Source organism: Globicephala melas, chromosome 20, assembly GCF_963455315.2.
Source record: "Globicephala melas chromosome 20, mGloMel1.2, whole genome shotgun sequence".
In the NCBI taxonomy this organism is placed as follows: domain Eukaryota; kingdom Metazoa; phylum Chordata; class Mammalia; order Artiodactyla; family Delphinidae; genus Globicephala; species Globicephala melas.
Genome location: NC_083333.1, coordinates 19,540,321 through 19,562,182, shown reverse-complemented (window position 1 = coordinate 19,562,182; position 21,862 = coordinate 19,540,321). Strand labels below are relative to the sequence as shown.

Here is a 21,862-nt window from a genome sequence, read left to right as displayed (position 1 = left end):
CATGTAGTGACTACTCATTACACGTATGTGGACTAAATGAATGATCTTAAACAAATGTAGGAGGGAAGAGTTACCCATCTTTTACAGGTGGGAGGTCAAAGGCTTGGAAGGCGAAGTTAGTTGCCAAAGGATGCAAGTCCTGCCCTTGTGTGTGTTACAAACACAACCATTCCACATCACTTGGTGATTGTTGGGCCTGATGGAAAGCAGGCTTGACCTGTCACAGGGGACAGGACAGGTGGGGTGGGAGTGAAGAGAAGTCAGCCAAAGTTTTGAAATCAGAGTTAAGCATCCTTTCCCAAAATACAGCACTTTTCTTTAAAAAAAAAAAAAAGCACAAACACTTTCAGGTAACATCTGCTAAATGCAGCACGTTAAAATTTCCCCAAAGACAACTTGGCATCAAGTTATGTGAAATCTCAGAAAAAATTGTTTCAGAGGACGGGGAGCTGGAGGACTGGAAACGTCCTCGGGAGTTGAGTCAGTCACCCTAAGGGGATGGAGCAGAGACTGGGAGGCAGGAAGGAACCAGAGGAGAAGGGGGTGGGGGGCGGAGGTGGGGGCAGGAGGAAAGGCCCCGTGAAAGTTAAAGGCCCTGGGACCATGGGTCATGGACACTCCAGAAACAGGAGATGCACATTTGCATAAGCTGCACGGCACGGGGAGGGGAGGTGGGCAGTCCTGGGGACCAGGTGCAGGATGGCTAGGCCCACCCTGGCTCGCCCAGCGTCAGGAGTGTCCCCAGTAGCGCACGGTGGAATGAAAGGCAGAATGTGGGGCTGCCCAGCATCAGGGACCAGTGGGGCAGCGAGGCCTGGCTGTGGGGACGCAGGGGCCAAGGCAGAAGGTGAAGCCAGCAGGGAGGTGAGAACGGGGTGGAAAGTAGGGGGAGAACTGAGTTTGCAGAGGGTTCGGAGGCAGAATTGGGGAGTTTCCGGTGGCGCGCGCCCTCCTGCAGGGTCCAGCCCTTCTGGGTGTTCTCACTAAGACGGCTGGCAACGATGAAGTGAGGTCAGGCTGCCCAGGGCCACGGCTCTGTCTGGCCACGAACAGCAGCCCAGGTCCGCCTGTGACTGACCCACCCTACAGACCCCCCATAGCGTCTCAGCCAAATCCCTTTGGACCATTAGCAACAGACACCTCCTGGGGTTAGTTTAAGGAAAAGAGGATTTAATGTGCGAAGTCAGGACACTCCCGGGGCCTGGGGTCGGGACAGGAGGGGCCAGGAAGCCAGCGAGGAGAAGGCAGCCTCTGTGTCAGTCTGTCCATCCTTTCACCTTTATTGCTGGATCAGATTCTCATCTCTGCTTCTGTCTGTCCGTCTGCCCCAGGCCCTCTCACTCTCTCACTCACCAGGCACCTGGCCAGCTCTGATGGGCACTTTGTCCTCCGGCTGCAGCTCACGTCTCTCGGGGGGGAGGGGGACACGAATGACCAGCTTGGGTTGGTGTCCACCAGTGGCCACACGCTGGGCAGCTGCGGTTGAGGGCGGGGAGCTTACAGACATGGCCACCTGGGGGGGGTGAGGCTCTCAGGGAAGGGGGGCCTCCGAGGATTGTGGTCGGTGGTTGGTGCCAAGAAACCCGACGAGGGCGGGCGCAGAAAGCCAGAGGCCTGAGGTGGCCACGGCTGTGCGCGCAGCTGAGCTCCACAGGCTGAAGAGAGCCGTGTGGACACCGGGGCCGGGGTGGTGACACAGCCTGCTCGTGGGGCCAGGCGGGCGGGGGTCCAGAGAGGCCCCGGAGCAGCCCGGGTACAGCAGCCAAGGGCGGGAGGGGGCCGCCTTCAGAGTGCCGTGGCCGCCACGCTGCCCCACGATGCCGTGGAAGGACCCCAGCCAGACCCCGCCCTCAAAGGGAGGCAGGAGCAGCGGCCTGGGTGAGGGACGTGGTGTTTTCCAGGGAGGATGAACCGGCTGTGCGACGTGGAGCCCAGGGTGATGGATGATGAGATGCTCAAGCTGGCTGTTGGGGAGCAGGGCCCGCGAGACGAGGCTGGGCAGCTGGCCAAGCAGGAGGGCATCCTCTTCAAGGACGTCCTGTCCCTGCAGCTGGACTTCCAGAGTGCGTATCCTGGGTGGGGCGGGGCAGGCGCAGGGCTCCCCGATTCCATGCGTGGGCCGCGGCTCGCGGTCGCATTCGGGCTGCCTGGGTCGGAAGGTGCAGTACCAGCACGGGCGGTTTTAGAGCCTGATACCGAGTGTGGGTAGCACTTGAACAGCCACAACACTCCCAATTCTGAGTAAGAACAAAGCAAGGTAACATCCTCCCGTTCCAAGTCTTAAGTGACCCCCAGAGGCCACACTGGTCCCCAAAGGTGGGGGGGACCTAGGAGGGTGGTCCACGTGGCCAGGAAGGTGCGGGGTCGGAGGAGGGCCATGTGCTGGGGGAGCAGCTTCAGAGGAGGGACTGGAAACAGAAGGGGGGGGTCCCCTCCAGGTCGCAGGACAGCCTGGGGGGAGATGTGGCTTGGGATCAGGCAGGACCTCAGCACCCCACCTGTGAACCGGGGTGACCGGAATCCGTGTCTCAGGCACTGGCTGGGAAGACGAGACCAGACAGCACAGGCCCAGTGCCCGGCTCACTAAAGGAGGCCCGCGAGTCTGGCGGAGGGTATAGGTGAGGAAGCAGGATGGGTGGGCGGGGGTCCCGTGACCCCTCATGTCCGGCGCAGGCCGGTCACAGCAGAGGGACCGGGCTGATTCACGCTCCTGCTGTGTCCTGGGCCTCCACGCTGGCCTGCCGGGTCACCCAGTGACCACGAGGGGCTACTGAGTCAGCCCTGGGATGTGGTGCGCACGGCAGGCCCGGCCCGGCCTCATGGAGCCCGCAGGCCCCCCAGAGCAGGGAGGGCCCTGAAGCTCTCGGCGGGAAAGGGCTAAAGGGGAGGCGGAGTGGTCTTCAGACCTCCTTCTGCTGCCCCTCCCCCACTGCGTAGCGGATGCCTGTCCCGTGCAGGGCGCTGCTCTGCGCACCAGGGACTCGTGGAGCTGACCTTCGAGGGAGGGGGACACGTATGCTGTTGAGAGAAGTAGAGGCAAGAGAGGAGAGAAGGGGAGTGGGGTGCAGTGTGGTCAGGCAGGGATCAGCTAGCATCAGCCTCGGGGGCCGAAAGGCGGCGTCTGGCTCTGAGTGAGTGAGGCAGGAGCCCAGGGAGGTCCTGAGCAGAGGAGGGTCAGGGAGCCGTGACAACAGGCTGCACCAAGCCAGTGGCAGCAGAGGCAGATCCCGTGTCTGTGTTGAAGATTGAATGGGCTTTTTGGGCAGCCCTGTCATGCTGTCAGATACATCTGGCTCTTTCGTGTCGTTCGGGCTTTTCCACGTGAACTGCTGAGGCCTAGAGCAGAGCCAGCACACAGGTGCGCCAGGCAGGGCGCCCAGGAGTGGGGGAGCCGCCCAGGGCTGATGTCTGCACGGTCAATCACAGCCAAGGCCGTCGGTCTAAGGCCAGGGCCAGAGAAGGAAACTCCAGACCAGGAGATCCGGGGGCGGGGCTGGGCCTTGCCCCAGAAGCACAGGTGGGGCTGGTATCATTCCAGGAAATGTGACCACAGAGCTGGGGGACAAACTCCATCCCAGGCAGCCCTGGGGACCGGGAGGGACAGGGCCCTGGGTCAGAGAAATGCTGCCCACCACCCCCACACCGAGACCCAGCTTGGGGTGGGCAGCTGGGAGGGGTGCCTGCCTGTCTGAATAAATGTTGAAACGGCTGCCCCGAATGTGTGGCTATTAAGGGCTTTTTTCTTTTTTTTTTCTACTCCTTTTACTTCTATATTATTTCAGTTCTTTTAATGGGCATACTCTAACTTTATGTTTTGGGAATCATTATAGAAGCAAACGTAGAAAAAGGGGCATGTAAACAACAGATCTCTGTGGTTTCTAAGAGAACCGGGGACAAGGTCAGGCCTCTAGAGTTTTACACACACAGTGTGTGCTTGTCACACTAAGCATTACTCAGAGCTCCTGGCAGCCAAGACAGAGACCAAGCTCCGCCTGGCTCAGGAGCAAGGGGATGGGTCGGCTGCCTGACCAGGGGGGTGGTCTTCAGCGGCCGTGGGGTCAGGCACTTGAGTGACGTCAGGATCTGCCTCTGTGGGGCGATTCATCCCCTCCCCGTATATGGACATTCGGGGCCTCATCCTCGGGCACTGGCACAGCGTGTGATTCCAGGTAGAGACACTGCAGGGTCAGTGGGCACAGACATTAACTATTTCCGTCCATGTGGCCAGAGCACCCTCCAAACGGCTTCACTAGTTGACTGGCCACCCCTGCAGCCTCAGTTCTATTTGTCACCCTGGGGGGCCCTGCCCGTGCCCTGTGTCCTGAGCCCAGGTGTTCCGAGGGGGAGCCCTGTGAGTTCCCGCCCTGGAGGGCCTGCCCCCCTCCACCCTGCGCGGGCCCACCGGTCCCTGTGGTGGCCCCGGACGGCAGCACCAACAGGGACCCCGAGCTCCGCGGAGCTGGGCCCACACCTCCAGGGCTCCCTGCGCTCCGGGGAAGGCAGCGGGGCTCTGGGGCCTCTCCCATGGTCAGCATCAGTCATCTGGCCCCCAAGACCCTGGAACTATACCCTAACCCTGACCCGGGCCAGAACCAGCCAAAGCGTGTCCAACATCGTTTCAGATATCCTCCGCATCGACAACCTCTGGCAGTTTGAGAACCTGCGGAAGCTGCAGCTGGACAACAACATCATCGAGAAGATCGAGGGCCTGGAGAACCTCACACACCTGGTCTGGCTGGGTGAGCCCCCGCGCGTCCCCCAGCCCCCAGTGATGCCTGCCGAGGCTGCCCCCCAGGTAAACTTCCCTGCCAGCCCCGTGGCGGCCCTGGTGCAGCAGGAGCTCCATCTGCTGGGAGGAAGGAAGCCTGGGCCTGCGCTGGGCAAAGCTCAGCACGTATGTGCTTGGACACCACAGGGCAGAACATCTGCCCCAGCTGTCAAACCTCCCAGTCCGGAGGGCTCATGGCAGCAGCCTGGACTCCGTCTAGGTACTCTAGACTCAGGGTGACAGATAACTGAGGCCCCTGCTATTTGGGGGGCCCAGATCAAACCAGAACTAACCATCCCCATGCTAGCGTGCGCTGAGCACTTTCTACCTGCTAGGCACGGCCCGTGCGCTTTCCGTGTGAGGCCTTCTAACCGCACAGCGACCCCACTGTAGACGGGAGCAAACTGAGGTCACAGCAAGCAGGGGGCTCGCCTGACTCCAGGGGTCCAGCCCTCACTGCCAAGGCAGCAGGGGCTTTGCCGAACTGCGTCCACCTGCCGGCCTCGGGCAGCACCCTCACTTCTGGCAATGGGCACCTAACTAGGGGTGGGGCCGGCTGGGAGCTCCCGAGCCCACTGAGAGGGCTTCTTTGGCCCTCCCAGTCACCCTCGGGGCTCCAGAGGCCGGGGCACCGCCCAGAGCTCTGTGACCAAGACGCAGCAGAGCTGGGACGAGACCCACGCCTGTCTGATCCCAAAGCCACGTCCCCTCCATCCTGTCAGGCTGCTTCCCAATACAGGCAGCCTGGGGCATCGAGGCCCCTCCCAGCTTGCAGGACACGCAGCTGTGGTTGTGAGGACGGCCGCCAGACCACAGCAACCCCCCCGGGGCAGGATTACAGTGCATCTCACGGGTGCAGAGGCTGAGGGGCTGGTGGACTTGGAGCTGCACGTACCGGCAGCAGAGCAGCCCAGAGCCAGGTCTCCTGACTGCCGGGCCCAGGTCTCACCCAGACAAGCCCTCCTGGCAGCCCAGCACCCATTAATGCTGAGTCCCGGGCTCGGCGGCCCACCTGCACCACCAGGAGCTGGAGGAGGAGAGGTGACGGGTCAGCCTAGACCCTGAGCCTCACCCCCTCTGAAGGCCCTGCTTTTAGGCAAGAGCTCCCAGGCCCTGCAGTCTCGCAGACATAAAACAAGGGTCACGGGTCCCCGTGAGATGCCCCTGTGATGCCCAGTGTTCTGGGGGGGGGGGCGAGAGAGCCGGAGGGGAAGGTTCTGGCAAGAGGTCAGGTGCCCCTCAGAGAGTCAGAAGCCTGCCTTTGTCCAGCCACGTGCGCTGCCCCCACCTGCCAGCACAGGCCCGGCTGGTGGCCTGGTCAGCTGTCCCAGCGCCGGGGGCGAGCGGGAGCCGGCTGGCACTGCCCCCAGAAGCTGACTGTCCACATCTTGTCCCAGCTTTACACTCAGGCCCGTCCTGTTGGTAGCTTGAAATTGGCCACAGTGGGAGCATTTACACCACCGAAGTCAGCAAGAGCTACAGATCAGGGCTGCCCGCGCCCACCCCCTTGTTAAACGTTCACCAGCTCGCCTGCAAAGAGCAGAGCCCGGCTGCAGGAGCGAAAGGAAGCAGGCTGACCCAGTTCAGGTCCCGCTCTGCCAGCGTACTAGCCGGTTCTGTGCGTTCCCTCCGCCCCCTGCACCCGACCTTCCTTACGTGCGCTTGATCGTGAGCACGTGACCACCAGGCCCCTTTGAATCTTGGCTCCCCCAGCCCTAAGATGCAGGCGATGACAAACGAGGAAACGCCCGGGGAGGGCCTGGCGTAGGGAGAGTGTCCCGGGTGAGTGTCCCCTGAGGTGCCAGGGAGGCCAAACCGACTTCCTGAGCCCCCTTTACACTGAGGGCTTTAGCTGAAGCTCTTGAAAAGTTCCCAGTTTGGGCCTCTGGGCCAACGGTGTTCAAGGACACCAACCCCAACCAAACCCCCAAACCCGTGGTGGCAGAAAAGCAGTTTTATTCCCAAAGATGAGAAACTTGGGCTAGAGGGGCTCCTAAGGTCTCAGCCGGGGCTGGGCCTGGAGTTTGGGGCAGCCCGGCCCGCGCGGGTCTCCCCCACCCCAAGGTGCGCTGCCCCGACCCACTAGGGAGCTTCCATCCCAGAACGAGGGCCGCACAGACGCAAGCCTTCGCCCGAGTCCGGGGCCGGGAAGGTGGCAGCAGAGCCGGGGGGTCGGGGGGGGTTGGATTCAGGACAGTCACCCTAACCCGGAGCCGTCCTCCAGACCTGTCCTTCAACAACATTGAGGCCATCGAGGGGCTGGACACGCTGGTGAACCTGGAGGACCTGAGCCTGTTCAACAACCGGATCTCCAAGATCGACTCACTGGACGCGCTGGTCAAGCTGCAGGTGCTGTCGCTGGGCAACAACCAGATCGGCAACATGACGAACGTGAGCGAGGGTGCCGGGGGGGCCGCGGGCTGAGCCTCCGACCTTCCCCTTGTCCCAGAAAGGCCAGAATTCCAGACTGGATGATGTTCACACACCAGCCTAGGCCACGAGAGCCCACATGCGGGTCCGTTTGTGCCCCTGCCCCGGTGGGATCTTCCCTTCCCTGTCCCCACACTCGCTCAGCAGACATTTGCTGGGGTGGGGCCCCCTCGGCCGTGGGGCCTCTGGCTCGTGCTCACTGGGGACAGAGACCAACAACAGCCCCGGGTCACTGGAAGGGTCGGGGTGTGGGTGCAGGGCAGTGCCCAGGGCCAGGCAGCCAGAGCGGCAGAGGAGAGCCGTGGGGGGCTCTACGCCGTGTGTGCCCAGGGCAGGCCTGCGTTTCAGAAGGAACACCCACCCCCTCACCCCCGCACGCATGAGTGTAGCAGGGATGGAGGTTTGCCTGCAGACCAGAGACGCTCGCTCTGCCAACACTCCCTGTGAGCTGGCAGCAGGGCCGGGGCAGGGCCCTGGGTGCCACGGGGTGACCTCAGGAAGCTGGGTGACCCCGGGGCAACCACAGCCACCGTGCAGGTGTGTGACAGAGACTGCCGCCGTGCGCGATGGGGGCTCCGTGCCACTGGGCGGGCGTGCAGAAGTGAACACCTGAGTGCCAGGGCCCAAGCCCCAGCCCCAGTCCTGTCCCCGCGGCTGAGCCACGTCCCGGCCTCGCTGCAGGTGGGGCTCGGAGAGCAGGGGAGAGATGGGCGCTGCAGCCGCGGCCGAGGCCGGAGCAGGGGGCTGCGTGGAGGGGGCCGACCCACCTCTCGGCTCAGCCGCCCTTAGCGTCGCCCTGGGCTGATGCTCCTTGTGGCTGTGACCCAGCAGTCCAGGCCGCAGTCTTCCTCGTCCACAGCTAGCAGGACAGAGAGCAGGAGAAATCTCTCCCACGGTGCCCCTCGGTGTGACGCGCCCTCAGCCACCCGACCAAGCCCAGAGGGGCGGGCGGGCCAGGCGGTTTAGGTGAAAGGCCTGGGGCGGGTCAGGTGCCGGCTGCTCACCTGTGTTTGAGGGCCGGACCCCGGAGGCCGTGTGGTCTGGGAGGTTTGCCCTGCACGCCCCTGGGAGGTGGTAAACCCAGCCCACCTCTTGCCAGTGTTCAAGACCTGATTGCTCAGCTGCCCTCTGCCCTGCGGGGCGGGGGCACACAGGACAGCTGAGGGAGGTGTAAGTGGAGAGCTGAGGTTTAACGGGCTCCTGGCCGCCTGGCCTTGGGCCAGGGACTCAGCACCCGGGGCCCGCGTGCCCATCTGTACGGGACAGCGGTGGCCTGCGGGGCAGGCCGGTGTGAGGGCTGAGTCAGTTAGGGCTGAGTGGCTGCTTCAGGACTGGGCACAGGAGAACTCTGCAGGAAATGATGCTTATTCAGGAATTTTCAGATTAAGGGCACACCCAATAGCCCCAAATCTTGCTTGTGAAAACCTTTCTGAGTGTCTTGAGCTGTTCCTGCCTGGGTCGGTCCAGTACCCAGGGCCACAGTGAGCAGATCCCCTCTGGCTTGCTGCCCCTCGGACACTGCAGAGTCTAATGGACGCAGGTCCAGGCCTGGGCGTGGAGGGGACACTGGCTCTCAGGCCACGCCCCGCCCTGCTGTGGACGCTCCGTTCCCTCCCCTGGCCTTGCTGAGTGCCTGGTACAGGACGCTCTTTCCTGCCTCGGGGCCTTTGCTTGTGCTGGTTTTGCTTCTGGGAATGCACTGGCCCCTGCTCTTCCCTGGCTGCTCCCTCAGGCCTCAGAGGCCTCAGTCCTAACTGAAACCCCCCCGTCATGGTCCCTAAGGCCCCCTCTCCACCCCCTCCCCCTTTGAGTTCTTCTAGCACTTACACCAAACAGCAATGATTCTACTTACTTTTAAAACATTCTTGTCCCCTGCCTTAGAGTGCCAGCTCCTGCTATAAGGGCTTTGTTCCCACTGTGTCCCTAAGGCCTGGCACGTACCTGAGGCCTGGTAGGTGCTTAGTGATCTTTGTTGAACAAATAAACCAAATGACAAAGACGCTCCTTCAGGAAAGCACAGGAGTTGCGGTCAGATGAGGTACGGGCATCTCGCTGACTTTCCCCCGGTTACTAACAATAGGAAGAATAAACGGCCGTCAGTGGACATCCCACTAGCTGCCACCCAGTTGGTCCAGGCCAACTGTAAATCAGGTTCCGTTGAATTTAGGAGCGCTGGGCCTTGCACAGCACTTTACAGTTGGAAAAGGCCGCCCGTTCTGAGAGCAGCAGCGATGGGCACAGCCAGGGCATTACGGGAGCAGGTGGAGGCCCTCACAGCGTGTGGCATTTGGTCCTCTCAACACCTATGCACCGCGTCCCTGCACCCACCTTAAGAAGAGGAGATGGGGACCCAGGTCCACGGGTCTTGGGCAAAGCCCATGGCTCCTCCCTCGTGGCTCCGCCCAGTGCGGGCAGAGGACGGAGAGAGGACCCAGGCGACCCCCCTCTCCCCCAGATCATCTACCTGCGGCGGTTCAAGGACCTGCGGACGCTCAGCCTCTCGGGGAACCCGGTCGCCGAGGCCGAGGACTACAGGACGTTCATCTGTGCCTACCTCCCCGACCTGGTGTACCTGGACTTCCAGCGCATCGACGACCACATGGTAGCGTGGCCCTCGTGCGTCCAGCTCCGCGGGTCAGCGTGCAGGCCCCGGCGTCTGGGGAGGGGCGCGTCCACAGGAGGAGCGCAGGGCGGCCCTCCTCGCGGTGCCTTTACTGCTCCCGTCACTGTCGTGCCACCTCCCACCTCGAGGCCGCCGTCTGCTTTTCTGGGTGAACGAGTTGGGGGACCAAGTGAGGGTAGGCGATTAGCGGGGTCAGCAGCTCAGGGCAGAGTCAGGACTCGCCTCCATGCCACGACAGCTCACGGTAGCGCCCTCTGAGCCGAGGGCACCGGCCCCAGAGAGAGGCCCCCCGCGGCCGGGGTGCTGAGCGGGGAGCTGGGCCCGGCGGTCTGGCAGCAGGGCCGGGAGGAAGCCCCCCTCCCCAAGTGCACTGCCCGGCCTGGGCTGACCGCCCCTGCCTCTATCCTACTCCCCTGCTGTGAGCTTCCCGTCCTTTGCAGCATGACGTTTGTGGGTGCTTTGCCCCCTGGAGAAAAGAACCCCGCCCGACACGAGGCCTTTGGCGGCAGGACCGGGATATCCCTGCGTGCTGAGCGTGGGCAGTGGGGAACAGGGACCTGCCCACCCTTCTCCCTGGGAGCTGGTGCCCTTCCTGGGAGAAAGGAGCCTGTGCCTGGGTGGGGCCTGAGGTGATGTGGGGCTCAGGGAGAGCCCAGTGGAGGCAGGGAGGGCGGCTGGGCCCCGGGTCTCGGTGCTGATGCTGCCGTCCTGGCTGCCACACCGCCTGCCAAGCGTGGAGCCCTCCACTCACGGGTGTCTTCCTGGGGGGTCCACGGAGAACAGCCGGGGTCGGGGTGCCCAGAGAGTTGCCCCTCCTCCGACCATGGCCTTCTCTTGTCCCAGAACAGGACAAGAATCTGAAATCTTGAATTCCAAGACTCTCAAGTCTTTTTTTTTTTTTTTTAATATTTATTTACTTTTTTTGGCTGCTCTGGGTCTTAGCTGCGGCACGTGGGATCTAGTTCCCTGACTAGGGATCGAGCCCGGGTCCCCTGCAGTGGGAGCGCAGAGTCTTAACCGCTGGACCACCAGGGAAGTCCCAAGACGCTCAAGTCTTACTTTTTGCATTTAGACAATAATTTGAAAGGCAGCGTGGGCTCAAATGCTTGGAATAGCTGAAGAGCTGCTGGGGTGTATTTCGCTCATCATAAGAGCGTGCACAGGGATTTCCCTGGTGGCACAGTGGTTAAGACTCCGAGCTCCCAATGCAGGGGGCCCAGGTTCGATCCCGGGTCAGGGAACTAGCTCCCACGTGCATGTCGCCACCAAGAGTTTGCACGCCACAACTAAGGAGCACACGTACTGCAATTAAGGAGCCAGCACAACGAAATAAATACAATAAATATTTTTTAAAACCCCAAAAAACAAAAAACCATGCACAGCCGGACACCGCACGGTTCCCGAGCCCCTCCCCAGCCAGTTTCTCCTCTTCCCCAGAAGATTCCACAGGGGGCAGGCCGCCCAGCCTGGCCCCCCGCTGTGCTGCGGGAAACAAAGCCTCCTTCCGCATCTCAGAGGCTTTGCCTAGAAGCACCAAGATCAGTAATAAGGGGAAGGTTGTAAGAGCAGAGCCCCGCAAAGCAGGGGCACCGGGAACCCCCGTCCATGCTGCTGCCTGCCCCCAGGCCAGCCCCAAGCCTCTCACCTGCTGGTGCTGCCAGGCTCGGGCAGCAGGACAGCCGGGCCCAGCCGAGGCCGACCAGGGCTGAGGGCAGGCTCTTGCGGTGCCTCCCCATTTCCATCGGGCCTGAAGGCTGGCGCAGCCCTGAGGAACGGTGGACAGTCCCAGCAGAGCACACGAACGGGTGAGGGCTGTGAGCTTGGGGGGCTTTCTGTGTTGCGGGGGGAGACAGGCAGGAGGGCGACGCTGGGGTTCAGGGCTTGTCCTGCTGAGACGGAGGCCTGTGGAGAAGAACCCTGTGGTTTTCAGCAGAGTTCATGATGTGATGAGCATTCAGGGACCTGGAAGCTGGCATGGGGCTTACAGCATAAGAGGGAGAGGGCAGGGCGTGCAGGCCACGGTCCTGAGAGAGAGGAGGGGGCGGGAGTGGGGGGAGCAGATACTGGAGCACAGAGAGTCGGCAGTGCTTGTACCTGAAGCCTTAGCACAGGCGATGTCACCTGGGGCTCCAGCAGCCCTCAGCGCAGGCAGGGGGATACGCAGGACGGGTAGAGGAGGGCCGGAGGGGGCAGGGCCCAGAGCCGAGGGCTGAGACCTCATGCCCAGGCCTGTGGCTCGGGCACCCACTGCACCTCTCCCTTGTGCAGCCCTACAAGAGGGCCAGAGCCTGGTCAGGGAGGCCTGGGGGAGCGGCCGAGTCTTCGCTGGGCGCCTCCACCCCAGGGATGTCCCACGGACCCTCGGCCTGCCCGTGCTGCTTCCCCTACTGATTTCCCTGAGGCTCAGAATACTTGGCAAGGGCTGCGGGGAGGGGATCCCCGCCCACGCTGGAGAGGCCACAGCACGGCAGAGGCCAGCGGCTAGGAGGGACCCCACGACCCTGGTGACGATGCCGCTTCCCGATCCTCCAACAGAAAGAGCTGGCAGAGATGAAGCACCAGTGCAGCGTGGACGAGCTGAAGCACCAGGAGAGCCTGATGCAGGCCCAGCTGGAGGAAGAGCAGGCCCGGTGGGAGGAGCTGGAGGGGCACAAGGTAGGAGACCGGTGGGAGGACCTGCCCCGCCCCGCCCCGCCCCCGCCCCAGGATGCTGCCGCCACGGGTCATGGGCCAGTGCCATGAAGGTCAGCAGGGCCCAGGCCCCCAGAGCCTGTCCTTTGATTGAGAATAGCTGGTGCCCAGGGCTGCTGGGCTGCCAGAACCTCAGTCAGGGCAGCACGCGGACCTGCCCCTCCTCATCCCACGGCCCCCAGGCGCCCCTCCAGCACAAGGGCCGGGGACTCCGTGCCAGAACCATCTCTCAGAGCAGCCCCTGTCCTTAAGACCCCTGGCTGGTTCCTGGCGGCGGGGGTGGGGTGGTGGGGGTAGGGGGGCAGCCAGAAAAGCTCATTCCTCCCCGTGGTGCCTCTCCTCCGGCCGGACCGAGCTGGGCACCCTTCAGTTTTCTGCCTCTGGACCCCCGCCTGTGCCGGGCCCATCGCCTGCCCTTCCCCAGCCTGCCTTCCCGAGGGCCGGGCGACCTTGGCCCCGGTGCCCAGCGCAGGGCCCTGCCCAGGGAGCCCACCGTGTCTCTGACCGCAGGCGGCCTTCGTGGAGCAGCTGAACGGCCCCTTCCTGTTTGACAGCATGTACACCGAGGACGTGGAGGGTAGCCAGCTGTCCCACCTGCCCGGCGTGGGCGAGCTCGTGCAGACATACCCTTCCGGGTCACGGCCACCCCCAGGGCCTGGGCGCGGGAGTCCGGGGGGCTCCCCTTCCACCCAGGGCCTCGAGAACCAGGTTGGCTGTGAGCGCAGGGACACACGGGTATCTGGTCAGCAGGGCCCAGGCTGGCAGAGATGGAGGCTGGCTGACCATGTCTGTGACTCTGACCCTCAATACCTTGTTTGTGGGCTCCTGCTGTGCGCTTTGCATGCAGCATTTAAAACTGTTTCAACCACCCCATGGGGTGGGTGCTATACTGGACCCCAACTACCTTCTCATAGCTGGGGAAGCTGAGCTTGGAAAGGGTGAATTGTCCAGGCTGTGCAGTTAGGAGCTGTGGGCTGAGCCTGCATCCCATCCCCCAGATGATGTGACGGGCACTTGTCACCGTGGCTGAGGGACGCAGGGGCCGCGAGTCACAGAGAGAAACCTGCCCCTGAACACCCACCGCTCAGCAGAGTGCGGGGGGTCAGCTCTCCGCCCAGCCCGGCCCTAGGCTGCAGCCCCGCCTGACCTCAGCACCTAAGCGCCCCTCGTGTGGCAGGCGCTGCAGATGTGGGACCCTCAGCCCAGAGCAGCGAGGAGGCCATAGAAGCAGCTGCAGGGCCAGGCCTTGAACCTGGGGCTCTCTGCCCCGAGCCTGCGGTCCCCTGACCTCCGCAGCCTCCCCGTGCACCTGTGGCCGCCGAGCAACAAAGACGGCCTGGACAACAGGGCCCCAGAGACAAAAACACACACTGCTCAGCTCCGTGGCTGCTCCCCCTTCTCCGGGTTCCTGACCCCTTCAGGTCCCCCGGGGGGGGTCTCTCCTCTGTCGCCCCACCTCCACCACGCAGGACCCTCCCTGAATCCCTCAGGCTGAGGCTGGAGATGCCCAACCACCGATTCATACTCCAAATCCCAACTGCAGCTCTGCTACGGGAGCTGCTTCCACCCCATGTGCGCCCCCCAGGCAGCCGTGAGCTTCCTTAACGGCCACTCACCTACAAGGACAAGTTCGTCGTCATCTGCCTGAACATCTTCAAGTTCGGCATGAAGCAGCAGGAGAAGCGGAAGGCGGAGCTCGACACCTTCATGGGGTGTGTCCAGGAGGCCATCCAGGAAAAGCAGGAGCAGGGCAAGCATGAGATCGCCAAGTTCGAGGAGAAGCACCTGCTGGTAGGCCCCGCCCCCAGCCCCTCCCCCCTCCTCCAGGTGCCCACCCGCCAGAGGCCCGGCCCCTCTGCCTCTGACGACCCGAGACGCACGGGGCAAGCCGCTTGCTTTCAGGTCAGGCTTGATACCGGCAAGGGGCCTGATCTTCCTCCAGATGGGGTGGCCATGACCACAAACACCCTTTGCCCCCCAGTGACGCCTGGTCACTCCGCTGACACTGCGTCTGCCGGCCAAGCCTCCAGGTCCCTCGTCAGTGAACAGCTGGTACTGGGTGCGGCTCGGACCCCCGCGCTCTCCAGCCCACGAGCACCTCTCCTTGCAGACGGACCTGACAGCTACTTGCACACGGGGTGCTGCGGGGGTCCAGCTGGCTTCCCCCAAGACAGGGCCCACCTTGTGTTCCAACCTCCCGCGCAGAGCCCCGCTGGGCTGGGAGTCAGCCCACGGTGAGCCAGGGCCTCACAGACAACGCCCCATCCCCAGGCTTCGTGAAGCTCAGGCTCTCTGCCCCTGCACCCGAGGAGACGGGAGTCACTCGAGGTCCCACGGTGACCCAGTCGGGTCCCAGTTCAGGTCCACGTGACTCTGAAGCCATCGCTCCTTCCACGCCTAATAACTCACCAGCTGGTGGAGCCTCTGCTCTGACAGCCTCCGCCGTGGAGGGGGTGGAGCTGACGCTCGGACTTGGGCAGTCCGACCCCATAATCCAAGTTCCGACCCACAAAACCAAACTGCCGCCTGTCACTTCAGGAATTACACTTAATTGTGGATTCCTAAAGCACAGGTTTTGTTTCCAGACTTTAAGCTCCATCCGAGACGAGTCTGAACTGACCAACTTCGAGATAAAGATGGCGGAGCACAGCGAGAACATCACTGAGCTGGTCAACGTGCTCATGACGCTGGAGATGCAGCTGGTGGAGCAGCTGGAGGTGAGGTGGGGCCCAGGGAACACACGTGACACGACGGCCCTGCCCGGTTCCTGTGCAAGAACCTGGCGAGGGAACACCTTCCCGGGAGCTACTCGGCGGGTCACACGAAAGCTTTCTGTGCTTCTGGTGCTTTTCAGTCGTTGAGATGACAGGTGGCCCTTGTGCAGCATGAGAGGTGAGCTCGTTCTTCTGGAACAGTCTCCCCATCTAGGAAGAGTGCAGAACCGCGGCAGGGAGAGTCCTTTATTAGACCCAAGGAGCTGTCGAGAAACAAAATGCACCCTGCTCTTCACACCCCACTCCGGGATAGAACGAAGGCTCCCGGCACTGCAGCCTGTAGTCGCTGCATCTCGGGGCGAGCGAGGAGCCTAACGGAGTGCTGCTACGTGAAACCCGGGGCGGCCAGACCGACCTGCGCGTTTGTTTACCAGGCAGCTTGCGGCGGAGGCTGGGGCCTGCAGAGCAGTGGCCAACAGAACCTCCCGCCTGCTGCCGTGGCCCGCCCCCGCCAGCGCCTCCCCGATGCCTGCCTCGTCCAGGTTCCCAGCACATCACAGAGCAGACGCTCGCTCCCCATATCTCTGGGGCATCGGGAAGCTCAGGCAACGGCCCCCAGCCTTTCCAACCGGGAGGACCCCCTTGTCAGCATCTCGCAATTCACCAGAGCCTGTGCGTGACTTACTAGCCGCCAAAAGGCTACTAAGTGGAGCCGCACTTTCCAGTGGCCCGATTTTTTGGAGCCGCACTTTCCAGTGGCCCGATTTTTTTTCATTACAAGAGGGTTTACACACATTTGAAAAATGTATAATTAGCTCAGTCTATAGATAGCCCTCGGATTCAGGTGCATTCCCTGCGCCGTCGGCCCACCCTGCAGCCCCTGGAGTCTAGAGTAGGTCAGGGGCGTGACCCACCCTGTGGGCTCAGTGGGTAGCAGCCCTCCCCAGGGCCTCTGGGTGAGGCCCGGGCGCCTTGCTCAGCACTAGATGCAGCAATACAGGGGTGCCCTCAGGGAGGGAGGCGGGAGACTTGCAGGTGAGAGGCCTGGGGTAACAGCCGGCATTCCCGAGGGTTTCCTCTCTGCCAGGCACCTTGCAAAGCATTTTGTGTGAAGAAACCCATTTCTGCTTCACCACAACCTCGTGAGACACATACTATGCGAAGGGAACCCATTTCATAGGTGGGAAGTTGAGGCCCAGGGAAGTTAACAACGTTCCGAGTTACACCCAGTAGTGGAGCTCGCAGGCAGCCTGGCTCCTGGCGACCCTCCCGTTTCTCTGGAGGTGGCGGAGGCAGATGCCACCGAGAACCCCAAGGACGGGGTGAGCTCTGTGTGTGCCTGTTGGTGGGGGGCTCCTGGCAGAGAGACCAGCACAGGCAAAGGCCTGGAGAAGGTGTCACACTAAAGCCCCGGGGGGTGACCGAAGCAAAGTGGCTGGAGGGTGACGGCTGGGGGCAGCCGTCGGGAGAGGGGCAGCGTCGGCTCACAGCGCCACCTGGGGAAGGTCAGGTGGTTGGTCTTCACCCTCCAGGTCTGCGGTCACTGCCCGCTGAGTGGTAAGGAGAACTTCTGCTCTGGTGCAGTTCGCTGGAGTTCATGTCTGAATATGCACGTTCTTTATCATTTCCAGGAGACTATTAACATGTTTGAAAGGAACATCATCGACTTGGTTGGACTCTTTGTCGAAAACGTCCAAAGCCTATATCCTTTCCTTGATGGCCCTCTGCGGGGAGGCGCTGCGGGCCGCGGGGCTCTCAGGGCCGCACCACCGCTCCCCGCCTGCAGGGGGCTGGGGGGAGGCGCCTGCATTTTAAACAAAAGGCACAGAGGGGCACAGCTTCTTTACAGCTAAGCAGGATGCAACTAAGTGGGGTCCCTTACAGGTGGCTCCCTGTGGGGTCACATGCCTGCCCCCTCCCACTGCCACCAAGGAAAAAAGCCCACCTTCAAAGGATGGAGATTTGCCAACCACTTGGAATGTTCGAGGAATACCTCCTGACCCTCAGCACAAAGGGGCCTTATTAGAGTAGAAGTCTGGATGCCCACTGGGTGGCTCTGCAGGCCACCGCTTGCGGCACAAGTCGTGGCCCGTCTGTTCTCTAATGAGTGACTTCACCAGGAGACCACACCCCCAGATCCACCCTCCCCGCCCCCCCCACTGCAGGTGCACATGCCCTGGGGGTGGGGCGACCTCTATGCTGAAGCCACTGACAAATACATCATCTATCAGGAGATGGGTTAAATGTCAGGTCAGGAACCAACACTGGGGGCACGCCTGACCTTTTGCCACCTGAACTCTGGGCCCTGAAGTCCACCCCAGAAGTCCCCCCAGTCCTGCCCTCCTGGGCCCATGGTCCCGCTGGGTGACAGGGCTATATAAGCTCCCTGAAGGAGGGTCCACTCAGTGAGGGCCTGAGGGTGGGCCAGAGGAACGGGCTGGAACGGTGGGGAGGGCGTCCCAGGCAGGCTCAGGAGGCAGCCTATGCAAAGGCCCAGAGGACGGGGAGAGGACGTTCCGAGAGGAGGCCTTTAGGTCACCACAGAGTGTGAGGGCCGCCAGCACAGCAGGGGCGGGTGGGACTCCGGCTGCTGCAGGGAGAAAGGGCTGGAGGGGAGCGGGCCAGGAGGGACCCCGAGGGGGTGCGTGGCGGGCGAGTCGGAGGGCCCTGAAGGCGGGGCTACACGGGGCCCAGCGCAGGGGAGGGCGCGCCCGGCCTGCTCCAGCCCGGCCTTGGCTTAACTCGCGCTGCACGATGGCTCAGTGCCGGGACCTGGAGAACCACCACCACGAGAAGCTCCTGGAGATCGCCATCAGCACCCGGGAGAAGATAGTCAAGGGCGAGCTGGACGAGGACCTGCCGGACGCCGTGCGTGCGGTGAGCGCGGGGGCGGGGGCGGGGCGGCCCCGGCGCCAGGCAGACGCAGCCCCGCCCCGCAGCCCCCGTAAAGCCTGAAAAACCTGCCAGAGCCTCAGTCTCCTCATCTGCAAGAGGGGCGGTGGGCAGGGAGATGGGCAAGAAAAGCAGCTGGCGGGCACCCAGTGCAGCCCAGCCACAGAGGAGCTTGTGATAATTCAGTGCTTTCAGCGTACCGAGAGGCGGCTTTCCCAAAGCTCGTTTCTGTGGGGCTTCTGGCACCTCCTAAGAGAGGCAGCGACAAATAGAGGTTGAGGTCCGAGATTTCCCCGGAAGGTCGTCTCAGCCCCGAGTCTCTATGGCGGGAAGCACTGCTGGGGTCTCTGCCCGCTCGCGGGGCTCCAGGTCTCCTGCGCTGGGGGCCGGCAACAGGTGGGCTGTGTCTCTGCGAAGGGCACCCACTTTCCTTCTTTCACCATTCACTGCCCCCCTCACCTCTCTCCTCCTCCGCGTTCCACCAAGGCAAGCTACCACCGCCCTTTGCGGGACCCTGGCCTTACCGCTCTTCTCCACGCAGCAGCCAGAGACCAGGGACTCCTTCCCCCTAGTGAGTCCTGGAGCAAGGTCTCCGCCGAGCCCCGCCCCGACACACCCTTCCCCCAGGCCTCCGTGCACCCGGCTCCTCCCCGTGTTTCAGATCTCAGCTCACACCCAGCTCCTTGGAGAGGCCCCCATCACCTTCCCAAAGGCCCACTGTCTCTCCGTCACAGCCGTTCATCCTTGTCAGAGCCGCTGTCACGGTTCCAAGCTATCGTGTTCGCGTCGACTTGCTTAGGTTACTCTTCACACTACATACAGGCCCCCCGGGGAAGGCAGGAGTGGCCTCTTCCCCACCGCGGTCAGCCCCCACCCGGGGTGCCGGGTTCACCACGCCCGCTGTCAGGTGCTGGCGGAGTCCTGCAGGCAGGGACCAGCAGTTCCGACTCCGCAGCCTGTCAGGGGCCGAGACAGTCGCCAGGGCAGTGGAAAGGTGGCAGGGCCTCCTCAAACACCCAGACACAGGGAGACGTCACCTTCCCGAGCCTGAAGGCTGACCCCAAGAGCCCACCCGGGAGCCACCTGACAGACCACCTAGCGGTCGTGGAGTTTTTGACGCAAGGCTCCGGGGTCTGTGACACCTCTCTCAGGACTGGGACATGCAGAAAAGGAGGCCCCGATGTCAACGGTAGGTGAGCAGCCTGGGCGGGTGCTTCCAGGGTGGCTGTGCACGGCGCCATCTGACACCTGTTCCCGCGCCCCCGGACACTCAGGCTGCTGACTGGGTGGGGCTCGCATGGGCTTAGTTAACTCACCAAAGGACCCCTGAAAGTGGCATTCCCACCCAGTCTACAGATGGGAAAGCTGGGGAGACAGGGTCTCAGAGAAGTTCGGTAAACACCCAGGATGTGTTGTGAGGACACCTCGTCTTGTGAGGATGAGTCTGGATTCAAACCTTAGTCTGAGATGCCGAGCCCGGGCACTGAGCCCTCACTGCAAAGTGGGCGTTCTGGGTCTGCCCCTGGCTCCAGGCCCCAGGGTAATGGGCTCTGCCTCTGGGCTAAGGGGCTGCCTTGGGCTCCCGGGCGGCACTGGTATCGGGTGCCACCCTGGAGGCCTCACGGGGCAGCCGGCAGAGCCCGCTGGACACCCCTCCCTCTGCGGGCCCATCAGCTCTGTCCTTTAGGAACACCTGTAGCAGGAGATGCTACACCGTCTCCTTACGCTTAAGCAACAAAACGTGGGGTAGCAAGCCCTGACTAGAGCGGAATCACCACGAGGAGCTGACAGGGACCGAGGGCCTCCCGAGGGCCAGCTGCCTGAGCAGCTCTGCACGTGTATTTGCCCTTTTAATCTCCAAGCCGACACAGTGACATAGGTGCCAGTGTGGTTCCCTTTCACAGGCGAGGAAACCGAGGCTCAGAGATGACAGGGAGCGTGTGGGTGGTGGACACGGGCAGGACAGGGGCTTTCAGATGAGGCCCTCGGCGATAAAAGTCTGGTTTCTGTTTCTAACCATCAGCGAGCGTATTAGTAGCAGGGTCTCAGAACACTCTTTTTGCAGAGACACTAACGTTTCAAGATCCATAGACTGTATTCTGGAGACCATTAGGTTAACCACTCCCGAAGGAGAGGAAAAACCCACGTGTACACACCTGCCCGTGCCCTCTACAACACAGAGCTTTCAGGTCCCTCGCCGTCGTTGGCGACATGAAGCGCCTCTGCGTAAAGCTGAAGCAGCCGCCAGTGACGGCCTCCCCGCTCTGGGAAGTGACCATGTGGACCCGCAGCTGTGCTGGGCGCACGTGGCCAGTTCACGTGTGAACGCCTGGAACCAGCCGGGCCTGGCGGGGCCCACGTCCCACAGCGTCGTCCACGGCGGGGAAGCGGGTGGGAACAAGGCAGGAGCCCAGGTGGGACCCCAGGTCCGACTGGGTTGATGTGAGGGGCAGCAGAGTCCCATCGGTTTGTGGGACCTTCTGTCGTCAGTGGAGCCCTGTGCCCCTCGGCCGGCCTCGTGCTGCCCACTCGACAGGCAGGTTTCAGGCAAGTCAGACTGGAGACGCTTGGCGAGGCGGCCAGGGCTGCCCTGCCTTCTCTTGGGGAGGGCACGCTCCCCCCAGGCACTGCCCTGCTGCCCGGGGGCCCCTTCTGGGCACTGGTGCCACCAGGCCGACGGCGTGGTCGCCTGAGACGGGCGGAGGAAGCAGGATGTGGGCTGGGCACGGCCTCCGCCTGCGGGGAGCTGGGCCCGTCCCCTCTGGCTCCACCGCCTCTGCGCTCGTGCGGGTCCAGGCCCTCACCTGCGCTTCCTTGCTCCCCAGCTCTTTGTTGACAAAGACACGATCGTTAACGCAGTCGGGGCCTCACACGACATCCACCTCCTGAAGATCGACAATCGGGAGGACGAGCTGGTGACCAGGGTCAACTCCTGGCGCGCACACCTGGTGGACAAGGTGAGCGCAGCTGAGGGCAGGCGTCTCCCGGCAGCAGGACCCCACGCTGGAGGCCCGCCCCGGGGCAGACGCGCACGCCAGACACACATGCAGGGCTGGAGCAGGGAGGAACGGAGTAAGGAAGGCAGGCTCAGGATCCCGCCTGACGGGCCAGCCGCCGTATGCTCCACAGATTCACAAGGACGAGATCATGAGGAACCGCAGGCGCATGAAGGAGATCAACCAGTACGTCGACCATGTGCAGAGCGAGCTGGACAGCCTGGAGTACAGCGACCTCCTGGACTAGGGCTGCGGCCCAGCCCTCCCCCCGACCCCCGAACTTCACAGGTAGAGAAATAAAGGACTTTGGTTACCTTTCTCCATCCTCTGTGTCCGCGTCTGGGCAGTTGGCATCTGCTGAGAGCGACTCCTAGGCTCTCGGCCGCCCCTCCGCGGGGCCCAGGGCAGACCCTTCCCCAGGTACAGCTCCCAGCACAGCCTGGGGGCCCGGCCAGCCCACCTTGGCGGAGGCTGCAGGAACCCAAGGACCCTCCACAGCTGAGAGCACAGCTGGGCATCACCCGTGAGGTGGGGATGTGACAGTACCCCTGGCGAGCACACTCAGGGTGCGAGGTGGGGGCCTGCGGGGAGCTGGCCAGTGCCCCCGGAATGGGGGAGAGCAAGGCCTGGCAGCTCCGAGGCCTTTGTGCCCCAAACTCACACTCTTCCTGCTCCCTGACCTGGGCCCAGGCACCCAGAGACCCCACCTGCAGTCTGGACCCCCGTGAGTGGCCCTGTTAGGAGGACC

At 62.9% G+C, this 21,862-nt stretch overlaps 1 protein-coding gene and 2 long non-coding RNA genes across 5 annotated transcripts; 1 reads left to right on the top strand and 2 right to left on the bottom strand.

Annotated features, from left to right (window-relative positions):
* Window positions 1–560: 560 nt before the first annotated feature.
* On the top strand, window positions 561–21,548 carry DRC3 (dynein regulatory complex subunit 3). The gene is made up of 12 exons (XM_030861193.3): window positions 561–2,063; window positions 4,623–4,739; window positions 6,993–7,159; window positions 9,654–9,800; window positions 12,357–12,476; window positions 13,023–13,135; window positions 14,129–14,303; window positions 15,098–15,229; window positions 16,858–16,928; window positions 17,980–18,103; window positions 20,944–21,075; window positions 21,248–21,548. The coding sequence occupies exons 1-12, from the start codon at window positions 1,907–1,909 to the stop codon at window positions 21,359–21,361; spliced, it is 1,569 nt and encodes a 522-aa protein (XP_030717053.1). The 5' UTR covers window positions 561–1,906; the 3' UTR covers window positions 21,362–21,548.
* LOC132594191 (uncharacterized) lies at window positions 6,603–8,952 on the bottom strand. The gene is made up of 3 exons (XR_009560400.1): window positions 8,203–8,952; window positions 7,966–8,057; window positions 6,603–7,126 (listed from the first exon to the last, which is right to left on the bottom strand). It is a non-coding gene; the product is annotated as an uncharacterized lncRNA (long non-coding RNA).
* LOC132594190 (uncharacterized) lies at window positions 9,013–15,912 on the bottom strand. 3 transcript variants are annotated; one of them, XR_011377078.1, is made up of 4 exons: window positions 14,922–15,912; window positions 14,129–14,215; window positions 11,467–12,461; window positions 9,013–9,965 (listed from the first exon to the last, which is right to left on the bottom strand). It is a non-coding gene; the product is annotated as an uncharacterized lncRNA (long non-coding RNA). The 3 variants fall into 3 exon arrangements; XR_011377079.1 differs by having other exon boundaries at window positions 9,013–11,723; window positions 11,916–12,461; XR_009560399.2 differs by lacking the exon at window positions 14,922–15,912 and having other exon boundaries at window positions 11,467–11,723; window positions 11,916–12,461; window positions 14,129–14,297.
* Window positions 21,549–21,862: the final 314 nt, after the last annotated feature.

Excerpts from the sequence above, each read along its gene's own strand:
- DRC3 (XM_030861193.3), top strand. The coding sequence starts at position 1,907 with ATGAACCGGCTGTGCGACGTGGAGCCCAGGGTGATGGATGATGAGATG. Across the intron at positions 14,304-15,097 it reads TCGAGGAGAAGCACCTGCTG|ACTTTAAGCTCCATCCGAGA; the intron begins GTAGGCCCCGCC and ends TTTTGTTTCCAG. Across the intron at positions 16,929-17,979 it reads GTCGAAAACGTCCAAAGCCT|GATGGCTCAGTGCCGGGACC; the intron begins ATATCCTTTCCT and ends CTCGCGCTGCAC.